Source organism: Phycodurus eques, chromosome 10, assembly GCF_024500275.1.
Source record: "Phycodurus eques isolate BA_2022a chromosome 10, UOR_Pequ_1.1, whole genome shotgun sequence".
NCBI classification, from domain to species: Eukaryota; Metazoa; Chordata; class Actinopteri; order Syngnathiformes; family Syngnathidae; genus Phycodurus; species Phycodurus eques.
In genome coordinates, this window is record NC_084534.1 from 15,465,328 (window position 1) to 15,485,692 (window position 20,365).

General features: G+C 41.5%; 3 protein-coding genes across 7 annotated transcripts in view; 2 read left to right on the forward strand and 1 right to left on the reverse strand.

Annotated features, from left to right (window-relative positions):
* Window positions 1-1,351: 1,351 nt before the first annotated feature.
* On the forward strand, window positions 1,352-11,024 carry LOC133409288 (leucine-rich repeat neuronal protein 1-like). Its single transcript, XM_061689093.1, has 2 exons — window positions 1,352-1,627; window positions 7,984-11,024. Exon 2 carries the CDS (start codon window positions 8,196-8,198, stop codon window positions 10,341-10,343), a length of 2,148 nt encoding a protein of 715 aa, XP_061545077.1. The 5' UTR covers window positions 1,352-1,627; window positions 7,984-8,195; the 3' UTR covers window positions 10,344-11,024.
* Window positions 11,025-11,300: 276 nt separating this feature from the next.
* sumf1 (sulfatase modifying factor 1) lies at window positions 11,301-16,491 on the reverse strand. The gene is made up of 9 exons (XM_061687651.1): window positions 16,236-16,491; window positions 15,213-15,386; window positions 15,010-15,084; window positions 14,190-14,272; window positions 13,974-14,096; window positions 13,211-13,325; window positions 12,753-12,866; window positions 12,597-12,656; window positions 11,301-12,265 (listed from the first exon to the last, which is right to left on the reverse strand). Exons 1-9 carry the CDS (start codon window positions 16,458-16,460, stop codon window positions 12,164-12,166), a joined length of 1,071 nt encoding a protein of 356 aa, XP_061543635.1. The 5' UTR covers window positions 16,461-16,491; the 3' UTR covers window positions 11,301-12,163.
* Window positions 16,492-16,795: 304 nt separating this feature from the next.
* LOC133408302 (inositol 1,4,5-trisphosphate receptor type 1) overlaps window positions 16,796-20,365 on the forward strand; it is a 74,470-nt gene continuing 70,900 nt past the window's right edge. For 4 of the 5 annotated variants that reach the window (XR_009769287.1, XM_061687022.1, XM_061687024.1 and 1 more), the window contains exons 1-2: window positions 16,796-16,956; window positions 17,585-17,699. Coding sequence is in view for 4 of the 5 variants with exons in the window: in XM_061687022.1 (XP_061543006.1) it covers window positions 17,608-17,699 (92 nt within the window). In the remaining variant the exon portion in view is untranslated. Of the gene's footprint in view, window positions 16,957-17,398; window positions 17,470-17,584; window positions 17,700-20,365 lie in introns of those variants that run through there. The other variant, XM_061687023.1, reaches the window with a different exon arrangement.

Genomic DNA, 20,365 nt, shown 5'->3' on the forward strand with positions numbered 1-20,365 from the left:
TTCGCCTTCTATGTCTCCCACTTTAGCGGTAAAATACTGTTTATGGGACAGTACATATGATTTATATCCTGATATAAGTGAGGCTTTGTACATGTGCAAGGCGCTTGCATGTGAGCAGTTGCGCTTTCAATAAAAAAAAAAAGTGCTTCACTTTTTCTACAAAATGTTTGTGATAGATCAATGACGAGCGCTACAAAGGGAAAAATGTTGATTGATGTGTTTAATCTGATCTCGATCGATAAGAACCTTTGCAGTTAAGAGAAAGATATTTCCTCCATTTTGATGACAACGGTACTTTAAAGGTCAGCGTTATCAACTTTATCGCTGCATCTGCATCTTTGTGTTTAACCGCTCATTTATTCAGTCTGTGTCTTTTAAGTTCACCCTGTCTGCATGCGATGTCATAGCAGTTTAAAACAAAAGCAAACAAGGTGTCTTCATGTTATTTTAGAAAACAAGTCCAAGAAATTTGCGAATGCTATTTATTCAGTTCAGTCTCAACTTACATTCTTTCTTCTCTGACGGCACTGTGGATGAAAAAAAGCAGTCGGGTGTCTCCCAAAGCTGCATCTCAGACAGTAAATGATAAAACGCTGTCATTTCTCTCCTCCCCGCAGAGACGAGGAAGCAGAGGAGGAAGGAGCCAAACAAGTGACAGCTCAGAGAGAAAAAGAGATTTCTCTCTCGTGCTTTCTGTTTTGAGGGCTCATGTGCGCTCACTCCTTAACTTAACCAACCAAAAATCTGTTTGCTGTCACATTATGTAGGCATGCCCGTTCGTCCATTGACACTGGAAACACAGAATAACACTGCCCACAACACTGAAGTAACTGCCACCTTAATGCAACAATCAAGGCATCACAGTACAACTCATCTTGGTTACGCTACATCCTGGTGTATGTATGATAAAAGACTCCCCCGAATAAACTCCTTGCCCCTTGACACCTGGTACTCTCTTTACTTTGGTTAATAGACTGCGGCCTATTTAACATTTCTGACTCGGCACTGGCTTTGCATTTGTTTCCAAAGACGTGCCCCAGCGGCGTCGCTACGCCTATTTTAGCCCCCCTAAAAAACTTCTCAAGCTTTTTTTAAATTACTTTTAAAAGCCACAAATCAAAGTAAAATTCGTTTTACTACTCAAAAATAACAACTTGTATTGTTAATCATATAATTAAATATATGTTTTTCTTCACCACGAAGCGCACATGAGCAAAGAGCCAGATCAATGTGATGAACATTCAAACAAGGACATTTTATCCCTGCATTCTATTGGCTGCTCCAGTCGTGTCTCCGCTAAGCCTCCTTAAATAAATTCTCATGCCCTGGCGGGTATAGGGAGCGACTTTTTGTTCCCATGGTGGCGGTGAGAGAGCAGATGGTGAGGCGGCACCGGTACCGGTGTCGGCGCCAGACGCTACTCAGTGCGGCTGACCTGCACCAAGCAGATGCTCGTCGCTGCAGCCTCGCCTTACGGAGGATCTATTGCGCACATTTCTGTTTTTAAAACTTACTAAAATATGTGCATCTAGACGCGCACCATCCTCATCATCCTCATCATCCTCAGCGTCGTGAAGCTGCGGCTGCTACATGGATCACAAACAACGTTCTTCCCAGCGCTTCGTAGGTGAGAAAAATGTGCATTTTTATGTTCAGAATTTGATAGTCGCTTATGAGACTCTGCGGCTTGAAGGTAATGAGTAAACCTTAGACAAAGTTAGTCATTTTTATTACTGTATTTTTTTAATACATGGAAAAATATTTCTTTTTTTCACAAGGCGTCCTAGTGGGTCCTTGTGCAGTGGATAGATGCCGCACATACAAATAAATAATTTCATAATGGCTCCAAAACAAATGTATGAGGGAAAACAGGAAATAAAATGGCTTGGAAAAGAAAAATGAATAAAAATCGTTATGAGCGTATGCAGCATCTGCTACAATACGTGCGTGCACCGGGTCTGAAATGCATTCAAAACATTTTCAAGGACATTTATATGTGTAGATATGATTATTACAATGCTTTGTCTTCAGAGGGAGCAAAACAAAGAACATGTGCAACTGCAATGCTATTTGACCATTTACAGTAGATTATTTATGCAATGTAGCCACTTGCATGAAGTAAGAAATATCTGTTGTTACAGAATATACCAAGGTGCCTGATTCTTGTTGTCTACATTCTTGCCATTTTAAGTGTACTGACTCTATGTGATCACACCGACAATGCACAAGCTTGGCTTCAGATTTTGGCAGATGTGGCCGATGAATACTGAAGAAAGAAAGTGCCGAGACTTGGGGGTGTGCATTGTTACGGGATCACCTTTGTCAACTGGTCTGTTGTTTCATTTTTGCTGCATTACACTTCTTACTAAAACCAATAACAGGACAAAAAAAGTTGATTACAAACTCCGCGGTTAGTTTTCTACTAAAACAAGAGAAATGTGATGTTATTTGTTCTCAATAGACTGTCAAATACAACCACGCAACTTTTGGGTGTTTACTTTGGCCAGACAATAAAAGAAGTCCACGGGCAAATGAGAGTTCAGGGGCGCTTCCCTCAGTCGTCACAATGCCCATGCGCTCCGTTGGTGGCATCTGGGGAAACAAAGGAACATTTAAGTGTTTGTGTGTTGGTCTATGGGTTTGTGCTTAACGGTGCTAGTTTTTGGGATTGAGATGAAGAAACAAACGTGGTCAAACGTTGAAAAAGTCAACAAAGAAGAAACGATGCTGAACACGAGTGTAAAATGGTCTTCCTTGGTTATGCATAATCGCAAATTAAGGTTTGCCCCTTCACTATGATATTACATTTAACCGTGCAAAAGAAGAGAGGAAGATTAGGAGAATGAAGTGACGTGAAGAAAATGTCTACACTTTGAGCTAAGACTTATTCTGGCTCAAAGATGGTTCAAATTGCACAAATACAGACAAATAAATATGCTGCATCTTAATTTTAAAGGTGTCTGAAACACATAACAGCAGAGCACTTTCCTTTAATTACATGGCATGGTATTTTTATAGTAGTCCTACTGTCCTCCCATATGACCTTCCCGCTTCAGCAGACTTGTGCATCTGCTCCCTCCTTTCGGACTTGGTGGACATGCATCTATATCGCCTCCTCGGCTCTGCAACTCTGCCATCAGCAGCTGCACCAAAGCCCAGTGTGATGTGAAGTGAAACTCTTGCATACTAATAGAGCACCAAGGATGTCTCTCAGGGTGGCTCGAGCAGAGACAGCATGGTGAAAACATCAGGCAGCGCGGCTCACTTCATCCTTGATTTTGGAGCAAAACCGCTATGTTGGATGTCTTTATTGCTTATGTCAGCCATATGTGTTTGTGTTACATTCACCTTCTCATTAGCGTTCTCTTCGGCAAATCTATTTGGCCCACTTTCAAGCATTCATGGCTGTATTCTCATTTGATTGTGAAACACATGATGGTGGCATAGAAGTTGCCATGGTAACGACATGCTAGTGTGCGGCTGCTGATCCAGAAAACCCTGTTTATATTGGATGCCCAGTGAAAAAGGTGCTCAGAATGCGGATAGGGGAAGCAGCGTCACGTATGTGGTTAGGGCGAAGGCGAGTAACGCAACGCAAGAACATGGTGGACCCAATTGCAGGGAAGCAGGGAGGCAAGGCAGGAGTGCGGGAGTCTCAAAATAATAATATTTAATCTTCAAAAAGGGAAAACAAGGATATTGGCTAAAGCAAAACTGAACGAAGTCCCACAACAGATAATCAAACCAAAGTAACAAAGAAACACTTGAATATCTAAAACTGGAAACAAACTATGACCTGTGAGTAAGATGTGGAATAGATAGGGAAAATGACACCTGACAATGACATACCACAATGATAAAGACAACTGCCGACTATGACATGGCAAAGACATGTGACAACGACAACGGACCGACAAGTAACCTGAAAGAAACCAGGGAACTAAATACAAACAAATTGACGAGACAACGAGGAACACCTGGACAAGACACGAGTGGCTGGAGAGAGCTGATTGGTCGACACAAAGTAGACGAGAACAGGTGGACACGACAACCTGATGAGCACACGACAAACATGGAACACAGGAAAACATGGAACAAAACTAAACACAACCCAAACCAAATCACAGACCATGACAAGCAGTACCTCCCATGAAAAGTGATTCCGTGAGAGTCCGCATTTTGTACACGGCCACGCAGAATTTCTTTCTACAAATACGAATAAATGGCCAAATGGCTATCACAACCATCTGCGAGTGGTAGTCTGTGAAACCTGTTTTGGAAAATTCTGAATGATCTTCCATTGCATTCATACAGATATGGCATGAATCAGAGCAGACTCATCACACCCCCAAAATTACATTAAGCTGTTTTGTGAAGTGGTTAATATCAGTCAGGCATACTGTAGTTAGATTTTTGCATGTTATACGTATATGTGAATGGGTACTTGGATTAAACCCTCATCAAGATTGGCTAAGCAAAGAGAACAAATCCCTCTTACTGGAGCCTTCAATTCAAACAGTCAGTTTGATAATGCCAAGCTGTTGAGGGATTTTGCTGCCTATTCCTATTGGTTTGTGATTGTGTGCATGTCCCAATGTGTGAGGCAAAAAAATATATAATTCTGTCAAAGTACTGCAGTATAGTTAAAAAAAAAAAAAAAAAAAAACTGCTAGCAACTAAGTGGACAGTATTGGCTTCACAATGCCACATCTGCTGCTTCAGCCCGCAGATTTAATAATGGATTCTCAAGATAAAGATGCTGCTGTGTAGGCAGTCAGAGAATTAATCTCAGACCTAATCTCTCTCTACGCTCAGAACAAGAGTTCACAAAGGTGTTATTCCACCAAAGCCGTTCTTACAGCCTTTCTCTGCATCAGGCTTCACTCTAGGAGAAGTGATCCTTTGGGTTCCCACATGTCCTCCATTGATATTCTTGTCAGGTTATGAGACAAGCATAAATATTTTCTTTTGCTCCTCACATTGCACAAGAGATAAAGTTTGTTCCATCAAATCAAACAGATTTTTATTGGCATCCAGTAACAGTAATTATGCTTTTGTTATTTAGTGTGATTGGATTGAAATGTGAGACTAGACTAAAAGAGTTTCTGAATTATTTAGTAACCTCATCGAGGTTGTAGGTTTGTGCTTGTACTGTTGTTACAATATGGGTCAATGTATTATTGTAATCAATTCATCAATCAGGGGTTGGGCTAAACATCTTTCTCCCAAATCTTAATTGAGCAAGAGAGAGGCAGGCAGGTACTGTAAGAAGGTAGGAAAGGATGCAGACACCCACAGTGTTTGAATATGGATAGATAGCTAGATAGATAGCTAGCTAGATAGATAGATAGATAGATAGATAGATAGATAGATAGATAGATAGATAGATAGATAGATAGATAGATAGATAGATAGATAGATAGATAGATAGATAGATAGATAGAAGCTATACAGTATATCATAGTAAGGATAATCGGTACAGAAAATGGATGGATGGATGTGTGTGTGTATATATATATATATATATATATATATATACACACACACACTGTATATACAGTAGGTGGTGAGAAGTGAAAAAATGTTTACTAGGAAATACCTCAAACAACTTACTGTACACCTCCACATCAAGCAATAAGCAGTGGACATAATGGAGATTTTAACGGCTTAAGAGTCAGATATTTCCCTCAGGAGTTGAGAGGCTAAAGCTTGAACAGTGGTGCTTAGTCACAAGGTGGACATAAAAACAAAACAAGTAATAATTCTGCTGCTACTGCTGGATGTGTCAATGAGAGTAATGTTTCTTAATAAATTCTTTGTATCACCTCGAGAGTAACACTCACAGTAGTACCAGCCTTGGAAAAGCATCTCTCTTTGAATTCATATGGAGTTTCCAAAATGTTCTTGTAATGCTTTTTTTGGAATTGTATTAATTATGCAGTAGATGAGGAGTATGATCTGCTTTGGCTATTCAACATGGTACCGATTGAAGCTCGGAGGGTCAAAACAAATATAAAACACAACTCACCTTACTTTTTGTCCCTTTCTTACTGTCATCTTATGAAAGTACGTGCAAACTTCACAAGCTACATCACACAATCTGAACAAGTACACTGTATATACTCAGTTTAGATCTGTGGTTCTTAACCCCATTGTAGGTACTGAACTCCACAAGTTTCATAGGCACATTCACCGAAAATTCAAAAGTTATATAGCTAATTAGTGCACAAAATAAACGACACATCATTTGCACATAAAATCACTGTGATGAAAGAACAAAATAAAAAAAAAAACTGAATTTCAGACAAAAACTAAAACATTGCTCAATACAAATTTACTGTAAATGAATGTGACTTTTGCTGTTTCCTTTCACCTTGGCAAGTGGTCACTCATATCATGCTAAATGGACTCCACTTATATAGCACTTTATCTACACCATCACAGTGCCCAAAGCGCTTTACCAAGCCTCACATTCACCCATTCACACACACATTCATTCACCAATGGGTGGCTAAAGCCATGCAAGGTGCTGCCAGGCCCGCTGGGACAAATTAGGGTTCGGTGTCTTGCCCACCCAGTTCAGTGTGTACCCCGCCTTTCGCCCGAAGATAGCTGGGATAGGCTCCAGCACGCCCGCGACCCTACTGAGGATAAGCGGAACGGAAGATGAATGAATGAATGAATGTCTTGCCCAAGGACACTTCCACATACAGACAGTTGGAGCCAGGATTCGAACCGGTGACCCTTGGTCACTGGACAACCCTTTCTAACAACTGAGCCACAGCTGCCCTCATTTTCTATGCAGTTTGTTCCTTTTCCTTGTTTTTATGTCTACCATCCTCGAAAAGGATTGTCCACTAAGATACGTCCAGTGAAAGCTGGCCCATATTTGGGAGTTGTTGCTTAGCGGCCTACCAGGAAATAGCATGGATGCTTTTCCCGCTTGTTCTGTTCAAATCGTTTTTTTCTCGTACGTCTCGGCTTTGCCAACCATGCATTAGGACGCTGTGCCCAAAGCACAGTACTGACATCTAAAAAATTGCTTACGCTTCACATTTTTATGACATTTTCTCATGAGCCTGCATCATAAGCAGAAAGTGATTAGCAGTGAAGAGCACACACTCTGTGTTTATTAAGCCTGTTGTGTAATGGGCTCAAAGCCAGAGTTGCTGACTGTGCCTATCACACACCCACCCACACACACATTCAAGTGGATCAGTGATCCTGGGCTGGAATGCACATAATCTACACCGCGCTAAAAAAAACATGGCAATCACTAGAAAGGCAAATCCACCAAAAAAAATTGAAAACCTCATCATCTGCGATACGGTACTGTCAAATTACAGTGTTGTTTATTAATGAGGCGAGATAACAGGGATAATGTTTGGCTGAATATGTGGATGAAGCTCTATTTGGGGTGAGGTTTAGAAACACAAGGAACGTAAATTCAACTGCCAAACAGCCATCTAATCCACTAGCATCAGAATTATTACTTGGTTTGTCTTTATTTACACCTTGTGACGAATTAGTTTATGGTTTATCTTTGCAGTCACTGATGGTGTATTGGTACATTCGCTTGACTTAGGTGCAGGTATCATGGTTTAGGTTCCCACTCAGTGACGGAGTGAATGTGAGTCTGAATGGAAGTCTGTCTCTATATGTACCCTGCGACTGATGGTGACCAGTTTAAGGTGTAGTCTGCCTTCACCTAAAATCAGATGGGATAGGCTCCAGCACCCTACGAACCCTGAAAAGGAGAATTGGTGTAGAGAATGGATGGATGGAGGGATGGTTTATATTTGGGCGGCAAAGGACAAGCGGTTCAAACTGTGGCCTGTAACTAAAGGGACACTCACTGTAATTCCTGTGCAATTCCATTGCGGTTTACTCACTTGATTGGTCATTATCTGTCTTAGTTTATGATAAAACACCATGAGTGTTATTGTCAGTCTTTCAATGTTCTTCCGTTTCTGTCTTCTTCAGGTATCTGTCTTGAGAAGAGAAAAGGAAAACATCTGAGGTTGAGAGCATATGTTCTTGAGGATTCCATCTGCAGAGATTTTATTCGGGATTAGAAAAAGGCATTCATGAGGATTGCTGGCCACAGAGGTGACTAATGCTGAACATTCCTATTCAAGTCTTTACTTCGAAGACTGGCTCTCATCTAACCATTGTTTGAGCAGTGAGCAGACAATATGGCGCTTGGCTGTCTGCCTTGGCCTCCTCTACTCTGGCTGTGCATGGCCGTACTTCTAGCCTCTCAATTGTCCGTACATGCCACAGACTGTCCTCATTTGTGTGTATGTGAGATCAGACCTTGGTTTACCCCCCAGTCCACCTACAAGGAGGCAACAACTGTGGACTGCAATGACCTGAGGCTGACACGTATTCCTATCAACCTTTCAACAGACACTCAAGTGTTACTTCTCCAAAGTAATGCCATCTCTCACACTGGGGGTGAGCTGGAACCCCTGCAAAACCTGACAGAGTTGGACTTGTCCCAGAACAACTTCAGCTTTGTGGAAGCTGTAGGCCTCAAAAGCATGAACCATCTTACCACCCTGCATCTGGAGGAGAACCAGATCAGCCAGCTGCAGGACAACTGTCTGGGAAATCTCTCTAGTTTGCAGGAGCTCTACATTAACCATAACCTTATAAACTCCATCTCCTCTCGAGCATTTGCCGGTCTGCTCAATCTGTTGCGCCTTCACCTAAACTCCAATAAGCTTCATGTCATTGACAGCCGCTGGTTTGAAGAAACTCCTAACCTTGAGATCCTCATGATTGGAGAAAACCCAGTCATTGGCCTTTTGGACATGAACTTCAAGCCTCTCGGAAGTTTGAGAAGTTTGGTTCTGGCTGGCATGGATCTTATTGATGTTCCTCCAAATGCATTTGTAGGATTAGACAACCTGGAGAGCATATCTTTCTATGACAACAAACTGGTCAGAATCCCTCAACTGGCATTAGAGAAAGTCCCCAATTTGAAATTTCTGGATTTAAACAAAAACCCAGTTCACAAAATCCAGGAAGGAGACTTCAGAAACATGCTTCATCTAAAAGAGTTGGGTATCAACAACATGATGGAGTTAGTGTCTATTGATCGGTATTCTCTGGACAACCTACCAGAACTGACAAAGTTAGAGGCCACAAACAACCCCAAGCTGTCGTATGTCCACCGCCTGGCCTTCAGGGACATGCCCTCCCTGGAGAGCTTGATGCTTAACAATAACGCTCTCACTGCTCTTTACCAGCATACGGTACAGGCCTTGCCAAACCTTCGGGAGATCAGTCTGCACAGCAATCTGTTGCGGTGCGACTGCGTCATTCAGTGGATGAGTTCCAACAAGACCTCTGTACGCTTCATGGAGCCATTGGCCATGGTTTGCAGCTCCCCGCCAGAACACAGGGGCCAACGTATCAGAGAGCTCAGGCTGCTAGAGGCTTCCGAGCAGTGCATCCCACTGATATGCCATGACACCTTCCCTGGCCACCTCAACCTAAACCTTGGCATGAGTGTCAGTCTGGACTGTCGGGCCATGGCCGAGCCAGAGCCTGAGATTTACTGGGTGACCCCTCTTGGAAGCAAAATCACTATGGACACTGTGTCAGAGCACTATCACCTGAACAGCGAAGGGACCCTGTGGCTGTCCCATGTACAGGTGGAAGACTCGGGACATTACACCTGCGTGGCCCAGAACATAGAAGGGGCTGACACACGGGTTGCCTCAATTCGAGTGAATGGGACCCTGCTTGACAGTGCTCAGGTGATGCGGATCTATGTTAAACAGACCGAGTCCCACTCCATCCTTGTCTCTTGGAAAGTCAACTCCAACGTCATGTCCTCCAACATAAAATGGGCCTCAGCCACCATGAAGATCGACAACCCACACATCACGTATACGGCTCGTGTACCTGTCGATGTTCACGAATACAACCTCACTCATCTTCAGCCTGCCACAGAGTATGAGGTATGCCTCACCGTGTCCAACGTCCACCTGCAGACACACAAGTCTTGTGTAAATGTCACAACACGTAGTGCGACCTTTGCCCTGAACTTGTCAGGCCAGCACCCGAGCGCTGCTGTGCTAGCAGTCATGGCAACGGCGCTGGCCTTCCTCAGTCTGGCTACCGTCGGCATCTACACAGCTCGCAGATGGAAGAGAAAGAACTATCACCATTCCTTGAAGAAATACATGCTTAAAACCTCCTCCATCCCTCTCAATGAGCTTTACCCGCCACTCATCAACCTATGGGAGGCTGACGGAGAGAAAGACAAAGATGGCAGCACAGAGGGAAAACCATCTCCTGTTGATACGACACGTAGCTACTACATGTGGTGAGGATGTAGCAAGTTGGCCTCTTCAGCAGCACAAAAAAAAACAAGAACTTTTGCCATTTTGATGCAAAAGTCATGAAGTTGTATTGTGGGCTTTGCTGATACGTGGCAGAGTGAACAAGGGGATTTTTAGTAGAATGGCGCATCGCGTTGATTCTTTCTATTTCTTGTTTTTGTCTTCAAGGAAGCAGCTGTATTTAGCTTCAATGTTACTTTAGTTGCTATGCTGTATCTGTGGTGCGTTTCTAACTTTTTACATGGATGAATAATACTGCAACAGTGGCCGGGGGTCTTGTGGCAACATCAGTAATGATGAGTCTTTCCTTTCTGTTTTGTAAAACAGGTAAACTTTGTCCACTAATAGGTAATGGAGTTTGTATAAACTTCAACAAATAAAAGCTGACAGCAGGTTTTAGACGTGTTACATTGTCTACTGAATGTTAGCGACTGTGCAGTACTGTTGTATCAACTATACCTTTCAACTTTCTGATTTAAGTAAAAATTGTATTTTAGTTTGCAGATAATTGTGATTTTAAATGATAGCAATACAACAGTTGGTTAGAACCTTTTCTGTTTTAAATTTATTTTTCAAACAATGAACATTAGGATTTTGCCCTCTCCCTGATAAATACCATGGGGATGTATTTTAATTTGCTAGAATTTATTGCTGATTTTTTAGTTTATTTTCCACATGTAATATGTTATATTGACAATGTCAAAATAAATACTTTTTTGATTCCTTTGCATATTATTTGTTCTTTGTTTCCCCCTCATATTTCTGTTTCAGTTTTGGCAGACAGACTGAGCACAGACCACAGGTAGGTTTATACAGGTAGACGACTATGTGCTGCCTGTTGTTAAAGTTGGGGAAAAGAAATAGCCAGACGTATTCATACCAACCAATTGTGAGGTTTTTTTTATGAGAGGAAAAGCCAATGAAGTTCCAGGAGACCAATTGGACAGTTGTCTGGCGTTTATTGGCAAGGAGCAACAACACGTTGGAGACAGATAGTTACACGAGCTGTGTCTGTCTAGACAAGTGCTATCTTATACTGAGTAGGGTGTGGAGTGGAATGTGCCAGAAAGTTCTACTCCTTATAAGGCAAAAAAAAAAAAAACAGATGTTACACCCTTCAGAAACAAGCCCAGATAAATGACTTATACTTTCAAACATACACAATCTTTTCTGTTCCTTTTCCCAGGCTACGCCTGTCTCGATTTAACACAACCTTCATTTATTTCGATAAGCAGGCATTCTATCTTAATAAAAAATATCACTGTTCATTTAATTGCTGCTCAACTGATCAGAATAAACATTTATTTATTCATGTTAATTCTTTTTAAGGAATTTGACATGGAGGTTAAGATTTTAACTCGAAATAGAGGGTGTCGACTGGACAATTGAGGGAAATATTCATCACAGATTGTCAGCAGATGAAGAAAAGGTTTACAGTTCCATGATCTCATTATGTAGCTGTTTGGTCTTTACTAAACTTTACAAAAATTCTTTATTGCCTCAATGCTATGCTTAAAAGTTTCCCATCTCCCTCACTGACAATTTGACATGAAAAAATAACTCTTTTATAGATGGAGATGTGATGCTCTTAACTGTTCAGCGACATACAGACAACTTTGATTTCAAAAAATATTTTCTATTCATTTTTCATGAAAATGAGACAAAATAAAAATTCCAAGAAATCATTAGTTAAGTCACTTTCTGCAGTAAAGCAGCAGATACATTTTCAAATGCTGGAACCTGATCTTAAAACATAAAAAAAAATAATAATAATATTTTTAAATGTGTTTTATGTGCATGAGTGTAAGTCAATGGGGCTCCTGAGAGACGCAACGAAAACCCAGATTGGAGGCAGAGCTGTCTGGGGTGTTCTGGCTTCGCGCTGCACAGCGGTACCGGTAACAGTATGACTGAGGGCGGGAGAGAGATGTGAAATTTAAGAAACTGATGAACATAAATACATCTTGGGGCAGCACTCTACTCATGGAAAACATAGGAGTTTAAATTAATGAATAGAAGATGGAACCACTTTTCCTTTACCAATGTTTGTTTTTATGGTTATGTATCACAGCTTTAATCAGAAATACTCCAACATCCATAAACTCTGTCTTCTCATGTCATTGAGCCTTCAGACCACAATTTGGTAGTTCTATCAGTCTGAGAGCACATTAGCATTCTGTCTATGAAGAATATTTTGCATAAAAACATTCAAATTGAAATAAAACAACGTCATCGCTTTACCTTGTGACACATGTATGACCCTCCCTTCTTTACTTTGTCAGTACCTGATGGAGGACCTGTCTAAAAAAAAGGTAATAATGTCAATGACACGTGTGATATTTTTGGAGCTCAGAAATTGCTCAGCTATGACATTATTGTGCAAAGCTGTGAAGTTACTGGATTGTTTTGTTGTTCGGTTGAGTGACGAACAGTCCACCAGTCTGACGTCCATTCCCACACATTGCCCACCATGTCAAACAGACCAAAAGCGTTGGCTGGAAAAGACTTCACCTGCAGGGTGTCATGTTCAGATAATACATTTACATTTAATCACCAGAATGGATTCTAACAAGGAGACCATGTATCAGGAATGCTTTACGAAAGACAACCTGTCATTCATTATTCTTTTAATTAAATTATCGATACTGCATATACATTTCTTGAAATTGACTTCACAGGTTGAGCGCTCCGCCTGTAGAGGGTGAGATAGAATTCAAGTAATACCGTAGTATCGATAGATTTTAGATACTTTAAGTCAATTCTAAATCAGGTTTCATCTTTCCTCCAGCCAAACCTCAAATATGAAATATATTGACAGCAAAACTGCAATATTTCATTTCCTGACCGTCACTTACCGGTGAGGTTTTGATGTAACCATCCTCTGCGGAATTATTGTGAGGGAACTCCCCCTGCCAGAGGTTGGCATAGTGTTGCCCTTTTGGGTTCAGTCGATTTCCCCAGGGGTAAAGTCTGCGAAGAATTATAAATTAAATATTCATCTTAATTTTGACATTTAAAATAATTATGCATATAGTATTTAAGATCAATATTCATTGTGTTTTAATTTTACTGGGGAATTTTGCACATGGTGTTTCTCATGTCTGTTTGGATCACTGTTACACATCTTTGACAGGTCTGATGAAAAGTAAGGAAAATTACTTCAGGACTGTTCCACATTACGTTTTAATGTAAAATGGTGAAAAAAAGATTTTCTTGCTGAGGAAAAGTGGAGAATAGTCCAATGTCATGGGCAAGGAATGAAATGAATGGATGAGGAATTATTTTATTTTTTTTATTATCAATGTACTGTTATATAATTTGTTTGTGAGTCAGAGAGCAAATTGGTTTCATTCAGAAGATATTTGAAGCTGCTAGTGACTCTCGAGTCCCAAGAATCTTTTGTAAAAAAAAAAAACTGTTCTCATCATAGTGATTTTGTTCGATAAAATCAAATCAATTATTACAGAAGCTAATATATCTGTTGATGATCAAAACACTTCAGTCACTATAAAATACTTTGACATATTAAAAAGCATATCATTATTAATTTATAGAACAATGTACACTTCTGATTTTGAAGAAAACACATTTAAAACACACAATGTGTAAACATCACACCTGTCTTTTAAATTGCCTCTGCAGGCATACTCCCACTCTGCCTCTGTAGGAAGCCTCTTGTTGGCCCAGGTGCAGTAGGTATTAGCATCTGCCCAGGATACATGAAGAACAGGATGATCCAGCCTAAAATGGATTGTTGGATAATTAGGTTAGCATCACCATGGTAAAACAACACACAACAAGAAACAAACAAGGATAATTGTTGCATCGCCTTGCCTATCTTTGATACTGGAATCAGGGCCCTCAGGTTGTCTCCAGTTTGCCCCTTTGACTGGAAGCCACCAGGGGGCAGCAGCCACCTAAGAATGCAAGTTCGGTATGTAGCTGACAATCAATATCCCTAAATGTTACTTTTTTCAGAACTGACAACAGTCCAAAAGCATAGAGGAATTTAAGAGACCAATGGCTTCAGATTACAAAAAAAAATAGAAAAAAAATAACTAAGCACATAAAAAGTCATTCACATCCACGCTTGAAATGTACAAAATATGAACTGGACTGTTGGGTTTTAAAATACTGTACCTCCAGGATGAGACAATTATTTAGAAAGCAGTAAATTCGTTGCTGATTGGATTTTGTCTCTTGAACGCCTCTGAACAACCACTTGGTGAATACTGTCAAGGCTCTGACAATAAAAGTCATATTCTGAATGTAGGTTCAACATGTGCAATTTAAAGCTAGATTTGGACACAAACAAATCAAAATAACAACAACAATAAACAAAAGACTAAACTTTGGCTTAGAAAAAGATGTTTTAATACTGTTTTATGAGTAAAGGTTTAATAATTGCATGGTGCATCATGCAGTTTGACAAGCTTGATGACATTGTGAACATTTGTCTGTTTGTTTTTTTGTACCACAGAAAAACATTGTGAATTACTGCCCCTAGCCCTGAAAGGTGCAGGTTTCCATGACAACCACAGTGAGAGTGCACCCATCTGTGGGCCATTACATACTCCATACTCGGTGTGAAATATTACGAGTTTGTTTTCATGTCTACACACCACCACAACAGTGACAATAGGGAAGTATTTACCGCTTTGCTGATTTGGTTTTTGACTGTCTCACTCAGAATTCCTTCAAAAACAAAAGAGTCTCCAAAATTCTCTGCCTGAAAGAATAACAAGAGTGAACGACCGATCATTTTATTAGTTGGATTTTAAAACAACAACAACAACACTGAAATGTTCAATATCATAAAAGAGGATATAATGCATAGCTGTATTGTTTGATTAGCACCTCTGTCACATAGCTTGTGGCATTGGTAAAGCTCTGGAACTGTCGGTTGGTGACCTCCTGGATGTCTATGTAGAAGGAGTCCATGTGGACTTGTCTCTGAGGGCCCTCACCATCAGCAGGGATGCCCGGGTTGTCTGTTCCCATCAGAAATTTGCCACCAGAAATTAGCACCATCTATATGTAGGACATATACTTGCTAACCTTAGTGCCCAGTGAAGTTTGCAGAAGGAAGTTATGGAATTAAACAGATTAAGAATCTTTAAAAAGGCTGCTCTTAATCGTATCCATGAGCAAAACTGTACTGTGCCAAAAGACACAATCATTGAATGCAGCCACATAAGATGTACCTATTTTTAATAGCACATAATAGAAGTGTATAGCCTAGTAAAAATATTTTTTAAGTTGGATGGTAGACATGGTTCTGTCAAACTAATTTTTGTCTCAGGCCACATTGTAGTTACGGTTTCACTCAGAGGGCCGTTATGACTGTGAAACCATATAAATGTTCCATCGCCTCACCATAGTATTACATATAAGCAACCAACCAATTTATGGATCACTCGTTTTATTTTTTTGATCTTAGTTTTAAACGTTCATAAGCTGTTTTTTCTTCTTCTCTGTTTTTAAATGCTTTTAATCATGTAAGGCACATTGGCCTTGTGTATAAAATGCACTATATAAATAAATAATAATAATGTCTTGCTTTACAAGCATTTCAACAAGTGTTGGGGTTTGTATTCAAAATTTTGATGCCAATACATATAGACTCCACATATCGGTTACCGGCCTCCTTGACTACTAATAATCGTTATTGTTAATGACCCTGAAAAAACAAAAACAAAAACAAAGGAAAAACATCAGCCGATCTCTATTTGACTCAAATGATTTTCATCAGTTTGAGACGCTACAAAGGAGTTTCTGGAAGAACAATTAAACATGGCTCACCATTCTCCCTCAGCCTTTGCCCTAAATACAGTACACAGAAAGAGTTTATTTTGTTTTCTCGAAAGTGTGGGCGATTACCTGACTGAGCATCCTCTGGCCTCCCCGTGTGTCAGACTCCATCTCATTGGCGCCTCTGGAATATTTGACACTCGGCTCCTCCGATGCTGTGCTGTCCCCAACAACCGCGTCTCTCTTCAAACTCTCACAGCCGCAGCTCGCGGCGGGCTCAGCGTGAGCCCTGCACACATGCACTTTGTCCAGGCAGCCCAAGCAGATCATTAATAAGGCCAACAAGCGGAGCATCTTTGCTTACACGTTGCTCATATTGTTGATACTTCCGCAAAGTCACGTGGTAAGTCAGCTGGTACAGATTGCACGTTGTCGATTGCGCCTCAAGAGGCTGGTGGTGGTACTGTCGGTTTTAATGAATGTAATTCTGAAAATATGCATCTTATGAATGATTACTATGACGTGAATTTAATTTTAACGCTGTCTATGGATAACCAAAGGACATCAGTTGGCCCGTTGAACAATGACACAAGCGGAGATCAACAGTGCCGCCGTGCGGGAAGAAGTGGCAGCGAGTCAAGCGGCAGCGGCAGAGGCAGCTCAGAACACCGCCTGTGGCCGTCTCCTTGCTTGCCTCCTCGGCGGCCGGGCACTCACCAACCCCGGCTTGTCTCACTCCGCTGCCCGTTACTATCGCTCCGCCGAACGCAGGGAGAGTGGAGCCGCCGTCATGTTGTCGTAGCTGGCCCACGGAGAGCCGAACATCCGAGAGAGCGTTGCCGCCGCCGAGGTAAAGTTGCTCTTCAACTTCTTTTCTTTATCTTCATCCTCTTCTCTGCAGAGGAGATCGAGCGCTCCATAAATGGCTAACACTTTTCCCTCACCGCTGAAGTCAACCACTATAGTGCTCTTATCGTTTGCTCAAACCACGTTTCTTGATTTTAAAATGACAGACTGATGTCTTTGTTTGCTCAGGTGTTATTTTTTTTTCCTTCATCACAAATGACGCTAGGAGGATGAGCAGGCTCCATGTGTGCACGACAGCTTAAATGTTTTGGCTTCCATGCAGTGAAAGCCACTGTTTTGGGTCTGCCCTGCTCAGTAAGACGTTTGTCAGGTGGAGCAAAGTGGACCTGTTGCAGGCGCACAGCTTCCTGTTTGCGGTCCTAATTATTAATTATTCAGACGTCCACCAGCAGCAATCTTATTGCTGTAACATGAAACAGAATTTTCCTGAAAACACATGCAAATCCATGGAGTTGTATCAGCCTCACCTCTAAAGTTGCTCCTAACTGATCTAACGGTAAGCGTAGACAAACTAGAATGCTCTCTAGAATCCTTTTCCTTTCATGAACTCGGTAAACAATTTTCATTGTCAAAACCTTTCTTGAAATTAATTTTCACTTCCTCTGTTGTAGCTGTTACTTCGTGGACATCCAACATGTCCGATAAAATGTCCAGCTTCCTGCACATCGGGGACATCTGCTCCCTGTACGCAGAGGGATCCACCAGTGGTTTCATCAGCACCCTGGGGTAAGCGCATTTGACTGGTCCACATGACACTTGCCTGGGTGGTGAGCAGAATTTTGAAGATGTATAACGCAGACGAGGATGCATAATTTTCCTCTCAGTTTGTCAGTGGATGATCAATGAATCAATTGCCAAAATTCGTATTCGTACAGGAGATGTGCAATTATAAAGTTGCACCGTTCGATGGATGCTTTGGCTTCAGCAAGCTCCGCACAGTGGCGGTTCTAGAGGGGGGCAGGCGTTTTGTCAGAGGGACAAAGCTTCTAGCTACTATTAGTTAACTTACCACAATACTAAACCAAGCAAGCCTACATCAAATGTATTAAATGTTATTTATATTTGGTTTGCTTAAATATTACGTATTTCTCTCCATTGCCTTTGGTCTACTGTTCAAAATGGAGGGACAAAAGGACATTGCATCCTATTTCGGCACAAAAGAAAACACTTGAGACAGAGCCAGATGGTGGTGGATTTGCCCATGTTCCGCCGGTGCTGGGGTGTTGCCACCTGGCATCCGCCTTGGTCCCCCATTCTGGCTGTTGGTGGAGGGCTTTGGGCCCCTGCGGCCTCCTCCGGGTGGCCAGTTTTCAGAGCGCACTAGTTGGGGCCGGTGGACCACCCTGAGTCCCTTGGTGTGGAGGGTGTCCCGTCCACCGGGCAACTCTCTGGTGGGCTCCTGGGCCCGACCCCACCTCCCGATTGGATTGGATGGGGTGGCATCCTCAGCCCCAGCGGTGCAGGCACAGCAATTACAGGACACTTTTGACGGTTATTGTGCATGCGAAACGGTGTCAATTCACTTGCATGTGTCCGCAGACACACACCCCTGGGACTTATTCGCTGCGTGTGGGGCTACTCACTCATTGTGACAAATAACTTATCACTATGTGAATTTCCTGGGTATCCCCTCACTTACCCTCTGGACCTATAGATGTTTATAATTTACATAGCCACTCCCAGCACACTTCACTTGTACAGCCGGGTCCACAACCCCTGCCCTGCATGCTTCCCTTCCTGTCCCTGTCCCTGTCCCTGTCCCTGTCCTATCCAGTCCTGTCCTATCTTGTCCTGTCCTTCCCTCACAGGGTGTAGCACACACTCGATTCTAATATGTCATTGTACTAGTTATATAATGATTTACTTTCCTCATTTTATTTACAGCTAGTGTCTTATTTTCCTATATTATTTGGTTACCTTTTCACGCTCTCTCCTTTTTGTTGTTTCTGTCACTCCCCTTTTAATACTTTGCTCTGTTACACTGAACGACTGTAATTTTTTTATAAATATCCATCAGAATACGAAGAAACCACAGTGGCAGCTTAAAAAGTCCACTGTGATACAGTAAAACTGTTCTGGCATAAAAGGATATACCGAGCCTCCTTTCTGCCTTGACCAAACAGCCGAACAGGACAAAAAAAAGAAGAAGAGACAGAGCCAGATGATGGTGATGAGAGAGCTGAAGAGAAGCAAGTTGAGAGCATCACAGAGAGCGAAAGGACCAAAGGAACTGGTAGACAAGGATTTTCAGAGAGAGACACCGGGCAGGGCAGGGACAGCTGAAGATCCTGAGAGTGGGGAGGCTGAGAGTAAGACTCAGACAGAGAATATACAGGTTGTACTGTAGTTGCATCCACAAGCACTGGACCAACTCTGGAGGTTTATGATGTTGGGAAAAAAATGGCCTGCTTAACATGTGTTTTACTTTTTATTGCAGCGATGTTCAAATTCAGGGATGATACATAGAAAGTTGTCTTGAAAAATGGGAAATTGTGATGCATATAAGTTGCCTAGCATCAGCTAATTTGCAGTCTTAGTCCCTGGTCATCCTTTAAAATAAAATTTAAGAATGTATTGAATACAATAAAAAATTTACGTAATTAATAGCATGAATGAATAAATATAGTGAATCAATTTAGCAATATTGTATGTGTATGTGTGGCTCTTTTATTTGTAACTATAGACAAAAAGCATTGGAACGGAATCCACAAAATTTCAGTAACCCCGAGTGTAATAACATTTATTATAATAGGCTACTGTTGCAGGCTTGCTTGGTTTTGTGCTGTCGTAAGGTTAACTAACATTAGCTCAGAGCATACAATCAACTCAAGATGACATTAAAGCCTGGTCTGGCAGGCTGCTACTGTAATTCATAAAGTTAGCCAAAAACTTGTCTTTGTAACAATAAAATATTGTTTGTGGTACACCTGTAATTGTTTTTCTTTTTAGTTCTGACCGCCTCTCGTTGGGGGGATGAACATATAACTTCAGGCTCGTGGTGTATATCAATAACACTTGAATGCCGTATTTAGTGGTGCAAAGCACTAAACGATCTTCTGGTTTAATCGCTTTATTTTACCTGCATGCTTCTATTTTGAAGGCCTGACTTTACCAGCTACAGGATGAGTTATGCCAATGTTGACTGAGTGTTGCCAAGCGGACCAGGTCGTTGTTGCCTTGAGTCGTCAATAAACAAACTTGCATTATGAAACACGCCTTTCTGTCTGTTGAACACTTTATCCAAAATATGACAGATCTGATGAGAATGTTGAGCCACACACATTAGTACCACCTTTTCCGTTGGCGCTGTATCATAATATTAACCATTACAGTTCTGTATAATCTTCGATCAGAGAGGGGGCCCAGACAGAGTTATAAAGGGGCACTGACCC

Excerpts from the sequence above, each read along its gene's own strand:
- LOC133409288 (XM_061689093.1), top strand. The coding sequence starts at position 8,196 with ATGGCGCTTGGCTGTCTGCCTTGGCCTCCTCTACTCTGGCTGTGCATG.
- sumf1 (XM_061687651.1), bottom strand. The coding sequence starts at position 16,460 with ATGCTCCGCTTGTTGGCCTTATTAATGATCTGCTTGGGCTGCCTGGAC. Across the intron at positions 15,387-16,235 it reads GCCAGAGGATGCTCAGTCAG|ATGGTGCTAATTTCTGGTGG; the intron begins GTAATCGCCCAC and ends TCCTACATATAG. Across the intron at positions 12,266-12,596 it reads GGTCATACATGTGTCACAAG|TCATACTGTTACCGGTACCG; the intron begins GTAAAGCGATGA and ends TCCCGCCCTCAG.